The sequence below is a fragment of the Uloborus diversus genome, chromosome 1 (genome assembly GCF_026930045.1).
Source record: "Uloborus diversus isolate 005 chromosome 1, Udiv.v.3.1, whole genome shotgun sequence".
Classification (NCBI taxonomy): Eukaryota; Metazoa; Arthropoda; class Arachnida; order Araneae; family Uloboridae; genus Uloborus; species Uloborus diversus.
Genome location: NC_072731.1, coordinates 241,608,965 through 241,625,365, shown reverse-complemented (window position 1 = coordinate 241,625,365; position 16,401 = coordinate 241,608,965). Strand labels below are relative to the sequence as shown.

Here is a 16,401-nt window from a genome sequence, read left to right as displayed (position 1 = left end):
CTGTCGCTTTTACAACTAAAGGCTATGATCCGAGTATACCTTCTGCCAAAAACAGCGAAATAGAATCATCGGATACCACGTGGCGAGGGAGGAGTCAAATGCCTTCTTGTGAGAAACGGACAATAATTTAGTAGCATCTTCCAAGTTTCAGCGTATACCCTCTCATTTTGTAAATTTATGTACAATATACCATCTAGTACCTTCACAACTACAGCACAGAAAGAAACAATTACACACGATTTTGCTGTTGTGTGTAATACGGTTTTTTACTAATTAAAAAACTGAAAGTTATGCAGCGTCGGATTTTTCTTTCCTTTTAGAGAGTTTCACTTCCGTAGAATAATCTTTTTATTTATATTTTTGCACAAAGACTTTTGACAATCTTTTTTTCATAAAATACGAAAGTGATGTTCCAGCTGCATAAACAGATGAAACGAGTTCTGTGTAGTGGCGCAATTAGAACTTTTAGTATTGAAAAAAATGTAAATGAACCAATCAATAAATAACAGTAAAATATGAACTTGACCCTCTAAATTTAATAGAGAAAAAGAGAGAAGCGTGCACCTCTGTTCAAAGAATTGAGGTTTATAAACAAATACTGCATGCAAATCGGTTGACAGAACATTTTCCCACAACAATATGAGTAAATATTCTCTTGAATTTGAGGGACAATGTACAAGGACAACGATTTACTCAATGAGTGTGAAATATTAAGTGAAATGCGTATCAATGGAGGAAACTCCATTTTTCGAATTTCTAAATCCCTAACACTCCTTGCTACAAAGAAATACGGCAAAATTCTGGAGTATAAACTCGGTTTTTTTGCGGCAAGGAGCGCACAACAATTTTCATCACTTAAAATGAAGCAATTTCTTGTGTTCATAACTGCAGCTGTAGTTTTTGGGAAGGTGGTACTTTCAAAAGAAGATGATCTGCAAGATGTGGTAATGTGTGCCAAAACTCTTTACTGCAGTGAGTTATCTTTTCAGTTTGATTTATTTGTCTTAGAAGTTTTATGAGATACTAGTGGTACCCGCACGGCTTTGCCCGTAGTAGAAAATTAAAAGGTCATTCGGTTCGCCCGTATATTTACAAATAATGTATGATGAATTTCTCGCCAATTGGCTTGCCCATGTTACGGTTCTACGTTATGATAACTTGATAATTTACTCGTCCACCGTATGATAATTTTTCTCGGGAAAATATTCTTAAAATTGGATTAAAAAAAGAACAAAGTCAAATGTTCGAAAAATCACTTCGAGGTGCACATCCTCATGCTACAAACTAATTTTGTACCAAATTTCATGAAAATCGGCCGAACGGTCTCGGCACTATGCGCGTCACAGAGATCCAGACAGATATCCAGACAGAGGTCCGGACAGAGATCCAGACAGAGAGACTTTCAGCTTTATTATTAGTAGAGATAACTTGAGGTGTTTAGTATTCAAATCAGCTCAATCCGGTAGACTGATCCTCTGGTTCTTCCAGTTTTCAACCCTTTTGCAGAGAAGTCAAAAAGTCTTCCCGATTGAGCTATTTTTCCGTAGGAAACAGATATTTTGATAACAGTTTACGACCTGATTCAGCTGGATACGTTTCTATGTGCTTTATAGCGGAATATTATTTATCAAGAAATTTCAACTTAATGAAAAAAATTTAACTTTTGAAACTTTCTGAATTGAGCTGGTTTTGATACTAAATACGTGATTTTATAAACTGCATCAGTTTCGCATCAATATAACGTTCACTAAATAAATATCAGGAGATTTTGTTACTGTTGATGAAGAAATGATATGATTTCGAAGATATTCGATTCTAAACATAATTCTTCATCCTCCTCATTATTTTTGGCATTCGTCTAAGTAAAAAAATCAATTACTTCATTTAACACTTCGATCGCCAAATTGTGAACTAACAACTGTGATTTATGAACCAAACTTGTTTCATCTTCGCTTCATATTAACACCTCTGGAATTTCTTGTTTTCAATCGGTTTCGGCGTAGGTTCGTCCGTAAATAAATGTTGACAATCGTGATGGGAACTACATCAGGCATCATTTTTAACTAAGCTAAATTGCAAACACTTTGGAAATACGGTCCTTTGAACGTCTTCACAGGACCGCACTGTATTGAAATTTGCCACAGAGAATACTTTGACTGAAATTGCTTCAAAGCTTAATAGTACAACAGCTCATGAGTACCAAACCTGCGTCACAGTATAAAGACTCAAAATTCTCCCGCGTAAGGACATCACAGCAGGGAGAAAGGTTTATTTTTTAAGCTGAGTCGCGCTGGCTTTGGCAGGGAACAGGTAACAGAGGTGAGTAAAATTGTTGAAAAAGCTAAACATCATACACTGTTAAAAAAAATGTATTCAAAAATGAAACTCTGAATGTATTCATTTTTTTTTTTTTTTGAATACAATTGATTCAAAAATGAGTAAATGTGGCATCAAATACAAACATACGAGAAATACGAGTCATGAAATGAGTACATGTGTTTCTCAAAATTGAACCTTATTGATTCGGAGCTATATTGAGTAATGAAAGTATTCAAAAATGAGTAAATTTTCATTATTTTTGAATACCCATTTTTAACAGTGTAGATTCATTGAATTGCCACGTGACCTGGTGGTCCCCATCCAGCCATCTCTGACTCGGAGGACGTTCTTTTGAGGTGCAGACATTCCTTTTAAACTAACCTATGCAATTTTTCAGCTTCCAAGACTAAAAAACATGAGGATCTAGGATACCTCAAAAAGGGAAAAAACGAGCTGATGTGTGCATCGCATGACTTCCGTTTACTCCAATTTAATGTCATTTCCCCATTACTGGCAATTTTAATGTGGTTCAATAGTTTACTCTCTAAATATCACCAACAGTGGCCAAATTAAAGCAGATTTTTAAAAAAAATTGCCAAATTTGTCGCTAAGTGTCCGCTAAAAAAACACCACTTGAGTTTACATCGAAATTAACAATAATTTCCCCCCAAAAAGGGGCAAAAGACCCCTTTAGAAACACTCGAATGCAACCAAAGAGAGAGGTGCACAATTAGACCCCACTAGGAGTCTACGTACCAAATTTAAACTTTCTAGGACGTACCGTTCCTGAGTTATGCGACATGCATACGAATATACGCATTTATACATACATACATACATACAGACGTCACGAGAAAATTCGTTGTAATTAAATCGGGAATCGTCATTACGGATATTTCGCGTGTCTGTACGTTCTTAGGCACTTAACCACGTCTGGTCGAGTCGAAAAAAAACTCAATATTCATTCGGGGGTGAGTAAAATTGAAATTAAGGTCGATATTTGAGTGAAAATTTTTTCGCGTACAATACTTCCATTTTTGTTAAAGGAAGTAAAAAGTGGGCTACAAAATGGCCTCCATTAGGGGAACCGTGCTAAACATGTCAATTCGTTTCACAAAGCTGATCCACCATTTTGGATCCCCCCCCTTTTTACTTTCTTCTATATCTAATATATAGAAGAAAGTATTGGATTCGTGCAAATTTTCGAATTTCGAATTTTGACGGATTCGAACGTTTTGAGGTGTGCTGAGTCCATTTCGACCATTTTTGGAAAATGTCTGTCTGTCTGTATGTGTGTGTGTGTGTGTGTGTATGTGTGTCACGTCTGTGTGTGACCAGTTTTTTGTGGCCGCTCTACAGCAAAAACTACCGCATGAAATCGAACGAAATTTAGTACACGTATGTGCCCCTATGTGAACTTGTGTCCATTAGTTTTTGGCGCGAATTCCTCCAAGGGGGGTGGAGCAATGGGACGTTTTTCGAGTTACGCGTGCTTGCTATTCCTCAGGAAGTAACTGGCGGAATCAAACAAAATTTGGTCCATATGTTGGTATTAACAGGAACAGGTGCTGATTCACTTTTGGTGTCAATAACTCAAACGGGGGTTGAGCTATAGAACGTTTTTTGTCGTCAATTGTGACTGCTGTATCTCAAGAAATAATGAACGGAATGAAAGAAAAATTTATCGGCAAGTAGCCCTTAGTGGGTATAAGAACTGATTTTATTTTTGTGTCAACAGCTAAAAAGGGGGGTAGCGCAATCACCCGTTCTTTTTTTCCATTTTGAGTGCCCTATCTCAAGAAGTAATGCTACGTTCTGGTTGAAATTTGGAATATATGTGAATCCATACGTAAACAGGCTTTGGTTCAATTTTGACGCCAATCGCTCCAAAAGGTGTTGATTTTTTTTTTTTTTTGCGAATAAAAATAGTTTTATTAATGCAACAATAAGAAAGATAAATCGTAATAGAGTGTCGTCTGCGTATTTCTCGTGATTTTAATTGTATGGAAATGATCGGAAATATTATCTCAATGATTTAAAATTTTTAACTGTTGCCGTCTTATGTTTGTTAATAAATAAAATATTTGTAATTAATTCAAGTAAGGCTTTTAAAGTAACTTTCAATTTTCGCTCTTTGTTTTGTTTTTACAATAATTCAGACATTGGGATGGTCGTCAAGTTTTTGCATGTGTAATTTTGTTCTTGTTAGGAATATTGCTTCCTCGTCAAGCATGGGGAGGGATCAGAAAAAAAAAGAAAAATATAGAAGAAAGTTTCGTGATGGCCACAACATACTAGTTTTTTTTTATCGATCCTAGATATTCAGAAATTGGGTCTTGGAAGCAGAAAATTTGTGTAGGTTAGTATCAAGGGTATAAAATATTTCTTAATCTTTTGCTGGTTTCTGTTAAGTTACATGCTAAGTTTTCAAATCTGCCAAATATATGAAGAGATCTTGGAAAAAAAATAAGAATAAAAAATTAACGCATAGTAGACGTTAACTGTAAATACACTGGTGTGCCAAGTGACCTTTTAGTAGTATATTACGTGCAAAGCCGTGCGGGTACCGTTAATACATGTATATTATAAAATTATAACTACCAAGATCTCAAACTAGTTACTTCGATAATTATTATTATTATTTATTTATTTATGCAATACATTTCATAACTGAACTGGTTGGTTAGCAAGGAATATTTGTTTTACATCTTTACTATCTTAATATCTGGTAATTTGTCGGAGATTATCTCATTATGTTTTATTTTCGGATATTCTCTTAAAGTAAGCTCTCGGGTTCTGTGGTGAAAACTGAGTTTTTTGTAGTTCTGACACTTGGTAATTAGAGAGATGAATTTGACGTGATTTTAAAATCCTTTAGTTTCTTTTCACATAAAAGTGCTTAGAAAGAGTTATCTTTGCTGTTAGAAAAGTCTATTTTAAATTTTTAAAATCATTTGGAGCTTTTGACAAATAAGAGAACGATGTACCTTCTGTTATGAGTGATGTCAAAAAATGGATATTGATAATACTGATAAACAAAAAATTTTTTTCTTGGGAATTTTTTGCAAATTTGATTAGCCCTGCCTTGGGAATTCAGAAAATGTTCATAAAAAATTAAGTTGGTTTTCATTTCAGAGATATCCTTGCCTAAATACATCAAAAAAGTGTTTTCTCAAGTGCATTCTTTTTGCAGAAAACAGATCATGAAAAGTGGGTGGTATGAGCCATTGAGATGGATCTCATCTGACACTATGCCGCAAAGTGTGTTTTATCGTTCACTTGAAATAAAAAATTGATTTGCACGGCATTTGGTAGCCTGAAAAGAGGACGCTTTTGAAATCCTATATTTGGGGCTCACAGATTCCGTTGTTAATTGAAATTTTCCTTAAAAAATGTTTTTGATAAAAAAAAATTGATGTAAGTCCTCAGTCCTCAAAAGGAAGTTTTGGGGTATATCTCGTCGATTGAGAAAAGAGGGTTCATGACCCTATACCACCACATAACCTCTGGACCCACACTTGACTGAAAATAAAACTTACGATGCCTTAAAATAATTATTAAGTGCACTGAAGTATGTTCCAAATCTCCAAATAAAGAAGTAAACAAATAAATACTCTTTTTGCACGTTTTACAAAACGCACAAATATATGCTGATGAGAAAACTTGCGTTGACGAAAACGAAAACTAATCTGTATTATTCTCAGAAGCAATGATTGATGACTACTTTTTATTGATCAATAGATAACTTACGGAACGAAAATATTAATAAAAACAGGTAATAATGTACTTAGTTTAATGCACTTAAAATGTGCTCTGCTGGCAAAATGTATACCAATACGCTGTAGGTAAATAAAATTTTTTAAAGATAACCTCTAGAATTGATATTGTAATCATTCGTAAACACATTCTCCATTCGAAGAATCTAAGAATCAAGTAAGCAATTTTGCTACCATTATTATTATTATTATTATTATTATTATTATTATTATTATTATTATTATTATTATTATTATTATTATTATTATTATTATTATTATTATTTGTGTGTGTGTGTGTGTGTGTATCGAACCAAAAGATTAGCTTTACATGTAAGAAAAAAAAATCAAGTTTTTTTTTCAGTGTGATCAAGTAATTATTGTTATGAGAAATATATTTCTCCACTTAGTAAAATTTTATTCTCATTTTGAATTTAGATAGTACAGAAGAAATTAAAGGTATTTTTGTTGAATGTTTGAAACTCCACGAGCATCAATCGGTGAGTAAATACTTGAGAAAATATTTTTACAAACTTGAAATATAACTTTCTGACTCACAATTAATAAAAACATACATTAAGCACTTTCTAATGGAATAAATTTCAGTATTCAGATGCTATTCTCCCGTGCCATCCTGGGGCCGAAAAGTTTACGGCTGAAGACAGTATGGAGTTCCTTTGCCAAGCTGATGGGGAAGAATTGTATAAGGTAATGTTTGAGAGAAATTATTACTTTGTTCATGAAATTCGTACATATCAGCAGTTTTCTAATTTGAAAATATATTCCGGCCAATTCACCCATTGGTTTGGGGGACTCATTAAAGGAAAAGGTGGTTTGAAAAGTTTATGAGCAAATTCACATTATTTTTTCATAAAAAGCAAATAATTGGCCTCACAACTACAGAATTATACGCAGGGTGTTCCGTTTTAACCTGCAAGACCTCTATTTTCGCAACCGTTAGTCCTAGATGCATACATCCAATAGCAAAAATGTTCAAAACCAGATGCAGAGTTGAGTTATTGAAAGTTTGAAGTAAAAATAAAAATAAGTCAAAAAATGCGAAATTTAACTTTTTATACGGGCCCCAAGTCTCCTAACTTATATTCAGGAAAATAATCTCCATTGAAAAATAATTCGAACACAAAAAGTTTGACATTAGTGCGACCAATATTCACCGGTATATAAAACGCAGCATTTTATGACTTACACCACTTTGCACTTGCAGTCAATAGCACCTTTCGGGGGAAAATATAGCAGTTAACGAGGGTTTAAAATTATATGTGTGCATAGAGTATAGTTTTTCAAATTGATTGAGATTTCGTAGTGTGTTTTTGCGTATCATGACATAAAATTTGATTTTATATTTGAATAGCAATGAAAAGTATAAGTACTTTGTTTTTTTTTTTTTACTTCGTCAGCCTGTCATTCTTTTTAAAGGGCTATAAGTACCAATCTCATCTTCTATATGGTACCTTAAATCTTTGAACTCGAATATATCCTTGAGTTTTGGTGGCAAAAATGTCAAATCTTTTGTGTTAGCAATATTTTTCAATGGAGCTTATTTCCCTAAATATTAGTTAGGGGGCATACGACCCGTATAAAGAGCTAAATTTTGTATTTTCTTACTTCTTTTTATTATCAATTCAAACTTTCAATACCTTAACTTTGTATTTTTTTACTCATTTTTATTTTAGCTTCAAACTTTCAATATCTTTACTCCGCATCTGATTTTGAACATTTTTGCAACTGAAAGTATGTATCTAGGACTTACGGTTGTGAAAATAGAAGTTTTGCAGGTTAAAACGGAACAGCCTGTATATATTTAATGTAAAAGTGTGTCGGCGTAATATGGTGAAAGTAATTTCATAATTTTTACCGCGAACGTCGTAAAAAAGAATATATATATATATATATATATATATATATATATATATATATATATATATATATATATATATATATATATATATATATATATATATATATATATATATATATATATATATATATATATATATATATATATATATATATATATATATATTATATATATATATATATATATATATATATATATATATATATATATATTAGTGTGGTCCTTATTTATATGGGAAAAATTTTTTTTCGGAATTCAACAAGTGACGTCCCCTAGTTTTGTGACACTATAATAAAAAGTAATCGGTGCAAAATTTGAACTCGATCGGTCAATAATAACACGTGCCTCTAAGGACGTTGAACTTTAACACTTTTATATAATTTTCCCTCAAATCTTCGAGTTTTTACTTCAGACCCCGTACATCGTTCCTCCTATGTTTGCAAAATATTTTTACAGCGAGATAGCACTAAAATTAATCTTTTTAGTAACTTCATATCGTCTAAAGATTTTACATTGAATAAGAATGAAATATTGCTTTAGAAACTTTACCTTAATCGTACGCTTTTCTCAATGTACCTCAATCGTGTGCATTTTTTCCCGATAGTCTTGGACTGTCTGTAAAATACAAAATTGCTTTTGCGACTCATATTTGGTAAATTGATTGTGAAATTCTTCGATTAATTGTGCTCCTCTTTCAGTTGTATCATTCACAACTTTCAGCGCATTTTAACGATATCTCTTCCCTTTAAATAGCTTCCTTCATTTTGCCATGAATTAGGATCAAATAGGAAAACATCTTTTGGTGTTTGTAACTTATCAGTTTTATTGACTTGTAATTGATTCTATAAAGAGGAAGATCTTTACTAAGAAAATATTCCAAATCATCTACTGTTATCTGAAATTTTTTATACAATCATCAGACACGTCTTCCTATTCAGCAAGCATTTTTTTTTTTTTTTTTGAAGTAGTTTTTTCCTATCTTCAAAGTTAATTCCTTCATCCAATACGGACAAAGCTACTAGTTCATTCCCTAAGTACCACAAGTGATTTATGATTTTTTCAATCACTGTTTCTGCTGCATGTTTGTCATCATTTTGTACGCTGCAGGTTTTTTAGACACTAGAATTTATATTAATTTAAAAGGCCTATATAGAATGGGTTGCTGCGAAAAACTATATCTTCATCCAACATTTAACTGTAAAACAGCATTTACGGGCATTCTCCTCATGTAAGGTCAATTTTAATTGTTTCCTAAATATATAAATATTCAAACAATAAATTCCTTTTGCCACCCATCTGGCTCACAGATAAGCTCCAGGTTTCCGAAAACATATCCGTGAAGGAGGGAGGACTTCACCCAGAAATATTATTACAGTTATGAAAATTCTCTGTAATATTTCTAAATTCCTCTTTCTACGAACAATAGTATGTCATCAAATTCTTCTTTTAGAATTCAAGTGGTATGTGTATGTGTACGTTTTGAATTTTGAAGCGCTTAAATAATGGAACATCGAGTCTAGAACTAAGAAAGGAAAGAACTTCTTTAAAGACACTCCGCAGTACGATTTCAAGTGCGTGATGATAGCAATACAAATGCAATATATCACCTATCAGCTTTTGCTCTAAAAAATTACATGCACAATTTATATGGCCAGTATTGTAAGCCGCTGTATAAAACACTACAGATTGAACAGTTAGCAATAAAGGGCAATCATCTAAGATATCATATACAACTGAAGAAATATCTCAGAAATTCTGAGTAGCTGTTTAACATTGGGATCTGAAGCTATCATGATAAGTCGATCGACGTTTTTTTCCAATTACATCAGGATGTCACTTTGTATCCCAGGGAAGAACTAAAAAATCTAAATTTAAATTCATGAAATCTGATTTTACCTCTCGAAGATTTTCTTTTGCTCTCTTAAGGGATGTACAATTGATCATAAGGTTATTTGGATTTAATTTTACTGCATCTACATAGGCTGTTAAGAAATGAGCAGCATCTTTGTCCCTAATATGGCATTTGTCTAACATTGATGAAATGCGAGCAGATATCAATAGTTGTCAAGCTCTTTTGCGTTGTGGTAACCAGATATAGAAAAAGGGTTCAACAGGTTAGGATAGATACCCATTTCGGTTTCTAAATCTTATGAATTGCAAGAGGAATTTGATGATAATAAAGGACTATGTACTGAAATGAAGACAGTTTAAAGTATAGATTTTTACATTACTCCGATCTGGATTTTTTAAAAATTTATATTTTAGATATGGAAAATAGAGTTTATTTTTATGGTACGGCAATCGAGGATTTTTCAAAATTTAAATTATAAGAATGCATAAACATTTAAGTATATAACTAAAGAACAGAGAATTAAAATATGATTTTCATTACTTATATTTATAGCAGGGAAACCTAGTGACCCTATTTGCCACACCTATTACATACACAGAAAATTTTCTAAATCAACACCCCCAAAGCCTGGAGGAGGCAATTTGTTGTCGTCAAAAATCATTCATTAATGGCCTTCAGAATCCCTTTGTGTCCATCTTGGTGGAAAGAAATGTTCCCCTACCGCTTGGTTTGAAACGAGCGCGAATAGCGGTATGCCTGTCCCAAGGCCATTGGTGTACATATACCCTATGTAATATGTAAAATTTTACAGAATGAAAATGAGATAATGGTTGGTTTGGAAGTAGCAACATCTATTGAGGTTCAAAATTACTTTAAATATGAAACCTAGGAATATTTTTGCATAAAAATGAGAAAATCCGCAATTTTTTCATCGAAACTCAAAAAAGGGCGCCCTAGGGGCACGTGTTAATATTCATGGATTGACTTAAAATTTTGTATGGATCATTTATTTGTATAATGGAACAAATTGAGGGGGCGTCGTGTAAAATATCTACAACTTCAAAAATAAGGACCACCCTAATATATATATATATATATATATATATATATATATATATATATATATATATATATATATATATATATATATATATATATATATATATATATGTATATATGTATGTATGTATGTATACACGAAGTGCTGAGTAATATAACTTAATTTGAATTTTCTTTTACAGACAACTAAATGCGAAGAAGAGGCTATAAAAAATTCTGCAATGGTATGTTGCATATTTTTAACTTATTTTTATTAAGTAATTTATCTTACCATTTTTAAAACAATCATGCTTTTCACTGAAAAGGATTTATCTAGTATTCTCTTTACAGTGTTTAATATGATATAGTGGATTGAAATATTAATAATGTTTTTAAACTTTCACTTGAAACAAGGTAAAATATTATTCTCTTTTGAATTTTATTTTGATAATGCTAAATCTAACATCGAAAACAAAATTAACCATACTTATCTCTTGTTTAAAATTGAAGACAAACGAGTTGGAAGATTGATTTAAACAATATTGTCGTTTTTGATATTACTTTACATATTTAATCACACCGGCTTAATTTGCATGAGAAATCACGGGGGTTAAGAACCTATGTTTTCTTTACATTTTAAGTAAAATTTTACATATTATACTAAATTCAGACTATTCACGTCTAAAAATAAGTTTTGGAGATTACAGAAAGCCGGTATTTTTTTTATTGAGAATTGATCTTGCAGCCATATCGAAGTCCAACCACAACAATAACACACTTCAAAAATTACTCTTTATTATAAAATCCACTGTTCCTATTCATATGATCTGTATAAAGAGAAATAAATATGCAGTGAATATCGACGAAATAAACAAAATAAAAATACTGTGAAATCACAATGGGAAAAAAACAATCATGTATTTATTCGAAATATTGCAGCACTTGCTACTTCCCAGAGAAATCTATAGATGGGGGCCAACCTAAACTGACATCATTGTGAAGGCTACGCAGATACTTATCATAAATTTGTGACGCTGCCAGGTTAGGTTTAATTCTACTGTAGGTGTGCAAATGTTTGACAGATGCCTCTTTTGCTTATTTTGTAAACTTGGAAAATACCCGACTATTTTTAATGTACCAACTATTTAGAAGAGATGAAAAGCAAATATGTTAGTCATATATCTATAATACTCACATGTCGTTGGGTGTTTGAATTTTCGCTAAAGTAGACCTGTATCCTGGAATTACTTCTCGTTTTGAAACAGTTATAGTGTCTGGGCATGGACCTTTTCCCTACCTATAGTGGTGGTAAAAAAAAATTGCATCACCCGCGCAGCAAAGGAGAGGAATATCCTCCCGATTGTATTCAACACACAGTCAAGCATCCCGTACCCTTGACTGCCCTTTCACCACTCTAAACTAGTGCGAATTATTCAAACAATTGCTTAAATCATTGCAGCTATTTCATCACTTAAAAACTGTTGTAATAAATTTTATAAATTATGTATCTATATCATTAAGGATACATCTTTCAAGTGCAATAGTAAATTTTACCAGATTATCATGACTATTTAAAATGTGTATATATAATTATGTTTCATATTCATTGAAGTTTTTATAATATGCTTTTATTTGTAATTTCGTCATTTTCATTTATATTGTATTTGTGTAAAATTGTAAAACATTTCATATTGTCAAATTATTAGTAATTTCTGCTGTTAACGAGGTAAAATTTGTATCTTTTGTGTGTACTGAAGCATTTCAAAATTAAATAATGCACTGGATATACTGCAATGAAATACACTCAAAAGTGTATTGTACGTCAAAATACAACCTTCTAAAAAATGAGAGGGTAAAGCTTCGTTTTTTCCACTTACACTAGAGTGCAATATTTATTTTGTAAATGGATACACCCAAATTGCAATTCAAAAATAGCTGTGAACGTGAAATTCATAAATAAATGTCTTTAGTTACCTTCCACATGATCAGTGAAACTTTTTTTTTAACAAGTTACTTTGCAGACCTGTAAAAGAGGAAAATGCGGGACCACTAAACTTTAAGAAAACAATTTTTCAGTGTCGTTTTCCAACAATGATGATGCCTACACAATGTTAAAAAACATTGTGTAGGCATTTATGTACCTGCGGAACTCACAGAATCTTTTGTATATGTTACCTAGCCTTCACTCACCAACAGTTTAGTTTCCAAAATTATCACAAGTGTAATAATAAAGTTTTTTTTTCCATCTACCCCATGTTTTTTTTAAACCAAACTAACCCTATCTCATTTTTTGTTTCCATTCACCCCATGTTTTCGTTTAACCAAATGCCCCAAATATCCTTTTTTGTTTCCATTTACCTCATGTTTTCTTTTAACTCAACTGACCCTATCTCATTTTTTGTTTCCATTTACCAAATGTTTCCTTTTAACTCAACCAATCCTTTTTCATTTTTTGGGATATATATATACGTTTGTATTGAATCTTAACACCCATTCTTAATTTTTACATTTTTGTAATTTTTAAAATTTTCTTGATAGGGTGAAGAAATTCAAGGTGGTTTTGATGAAGCTATAGTAAGTAAACTGTTGATAAATTATGAGTAATATTTAAGTGAATACAAAATAGTCAAACGAATGAACTTCATTACAAATACAAATTGATTGCTTGGAACTGGTTTCATTTCTTTAATTTTGAATAAATTAAAAATAAGAATATAAAATGATAAAACGGTGCATTAAGTTAAAAATTAGGATAAAAGTATTTATGCTCGTACAAAGAAATGTCATTTAATAATTGGCCCTTGCTCGTATTATTAAATGAGATAATACACGTTTCACAAATGAACACAAAAACAGATAGATGTACCGAACCTGCAACTTATTCCATTACCCCCCCCCCCCAAAAAAAACATACTGAAAAGTAATTGCATTATTATTTTTAATTTCTGGACACAGAATTGAAGAAAAAAAAATTTGCGTTTATTCAGTTGCTGATTAAACCGCTGGAATTACACAATAATGTAAACTAATGTGTACAAGGAGTGTCTAGCAAGGAGGTCATAGCAGTGACTGCGCCATTGACATTTTTACGCGATGTAATCTGGAAAGTTTTTTTTGTTCTCATTTTTTTTTTGGGGGGGGGAGGGTTCTCATTCTTAGGGGAGTTCTCGTAGTATCTGAGGAGGTGCACCATTACCCTTAGGCAGATAGCATTGAGAAGAGATAAATGGAGGGAGTGAAGAAGCTAAGACCCAAAGTCACGTGAGAGACATTAAAGCAAAGCATAGGAGGAAATCAGATTTCTTTCGCTAGTTTCAAGCAAAACGTGCCAACCATTCGTCGTTGTTGTCTCACGTGACTTGGGATCTTTGGGTCAGCTTTTGCTAAGTCAATGATCGGACTTGCTCCCTCCATTTTAATTCCTGCTCTAAGGGATATTATTCATAGCTTATTCCTAATGTGTACAGATTCCACTTGTGAAGGCACAAGAAAGCACTTCAAAAAAATTGTACAAATGGCCTTCAAACTTTGATAATGTAACTAAACCATTCGTTTCTCACTTCTTTTAAACCTGAATAAACAAAATCTTCTTTTATAGACTGAAATACCGACCAATCAAGGAATTCATCTGAAGCATAAATAGCAGTTTTCTTTGGCTCATTTTGGTGTACTAGCGCACGTTTTCTTGGAGCTAAAATTTCGAACAAATAAGCTAAGCTCCGAAAAAAACACTTTTTTTTTTTAAAATGTCCTACAATAAAAGCAGCAAACACTGATAAAATCAGTTTCAATCTTCAACATCGAGGCAGTGAGAAGCAAAGGGATGCAAGTGGTAATATTAAAAATTTGGAGATGACTAGTACACATGGTAGGTGAACCTCTCATCTGTCTTGGGGCAAGAGATGGTATTAGTAGCCCTGGTAGTTGCTGCTATACAGCATGATTTTAAAAAAAAATTTCAATGAAAACCTACCTAGGAGCTAATCTTTAAACGCGTTTTGTTCAAAACTTGAAAATGTCCACTTGCATCCCTTTGCTTCTCATCGCCTCAATTGATGATAAAGACATTAGTTGATCACCAACTTCAACTGATGTTGGAGATTCAAACTGAACTTAAAGAGTTTATGGGTGGATGTTTTGCTATTAACATAAAGTGATTCGTATTGGTAATTGTTGCATATTTTCTTTCATTTTCAGAAGTGCTTTAGCATGAAACTGGATGAGCTTCAAGATCAATACTATAGTACTTAAATAGTGCAAGAAAGATTACATGAAATGGAAGCTGTACTTTTCGTTGGTTGCATGAATTCTAAACAACTATGATCGGCCGATATTTGTATATCTCCATAATATTCATTAAACTTCTTTTAGACATCTGAATAAAAATAATTAATGGGTATTACTAGATGTCTGCATGTTTTTGCCGTAGCATATTTTTGTCTCACATTATTGATTTTGCTAATTTGCAGCACCTAGAAGCAAAGAGACGTAAGTGCCAAAATTAAAAAGAAAAAAATACATAACTAGTGCAAATGGTAGGAGAAACTCTCTTTGGTTTGAGGAAATACATAGTACAAGTATACAGCCCTTGAATTTTCAGTTGCATAATTTATAAGAACTTTTGAAGAAAAACCTACTTAGGGCGACTTGGCACAGGAGTCAAAGCTTGATAACTTCCACTTATATATCTTTGCTTCTCCTGCCTTTTGAAACATTAAGTAGCACACTTTTCTCTTTAGGCAAAAGACAGTCCATGTTTTCACGTCCGCAATGAACCTTGCAACAATATTTTTCAAATTTTACTATGATTACTAGCTGCGTGCCCGGCGTTGCACGGGCTACTTGAAAAATGAAAGAGATGTCCAATTGGTGTTTTTGAATTACTCTGACATCAGTTTCTAAAGCGCTGAGGAATAAGTAAATGCGCGCATTGCAAGGTTTACAAGACACCAGTAGAGCATATTTTTAGCAACAATCTCTTTAACGTTAATTATAGTTGTCAATGATACAAGTTAGGAGTATTTTTAATTAGCACAAAAGATGAAGATATATGTATTATCAACTATAATCTGTGCTCACTTTAAACTGAATTAAATCTGATAGACTATATCTGAAATATTTACGTACAATTAGAATCTGCTTTTTACATAAAATGACACACACTTTTTGGTTGATTACGTGAGACTGAAGCACCAAGACTTACTAAATACCAATAAGCATTAATTTAATATCAAGTCATCAGATTCCAATTAAGTTTTAGTTAAAATCCTTAAAAACAATCTTTTTTGTTCAACTCTGTTTCACTTAAACAAATCCAAACAATCTTAATTTATCGTATTCTTTTAACGATACAAACTGTATTTCAAAAATAGAAACAGGAATGAAAAAGAGAGGTATTACAATTCGAAAACTCACCCATGTGACGGTAAAAAGTCCAACAAAATAAACATATTTAGTCGCACATCCTAAATGTACCAAAATATGAGGCCGGTGAATTATAAACTTAGACTACAATCAATAAAGATTACTAAAGAAACATTTTTCATACTCTGAACAGA

General features: G+C 32.3%; 1 protein-coding gene across 1 annotated transcript; it reads left to right on the top strand.

The window, feature by feature from the left end:
- The first annotated feature begins 839 nt into the window (after window positions 1-839).
- Window positions 840-15,094, top strand: LOC129219594 (uncharacterized). Its single transcript, XM_054853878.1, has 6 exons — window positions 840-972; window positions 6,513-6,574; window positions 6,681-6,782; window positions 11,047-11,088; window positions 13,382-13,417; window positions 15,041-15,094. Exons 1-6 carry the CDS (start codon window positions 861-863, stop codon window positions 15,092-15,094), a joined length of 408 nt encoding a protein of 135 aa, XP_054709853.1. The 5' UTR covers window positions 840-860.
- Window positions 15,095-16,401: the final 1,307 nt, after the last annotated feature.

Bases quoted from the DNA above. Each gene is read 5' to 3' on its own strand.
- LOC129219594 (XM_054853878.1), top strand. From the start codon at position 861: ATGAAGCAATTTCTTGTGTTCATAACTGCAGCTGTAGTTTTTGGGAAG. The intron at 973-6,512 runs GTGAGTTATCTT...TTTTGAATTTAG, and splicing joins TGCCAAAACTCTTTACTGCA to ATAGTACAGAAGAAATTAAA. The intron at 11,089-13,381 runs GTATGTTGCATA...TTTTCTTGATAG, and splicing joins CTATAAAAAATTCTGCAATG to GGTGAAGAAATTCAAGGTGG.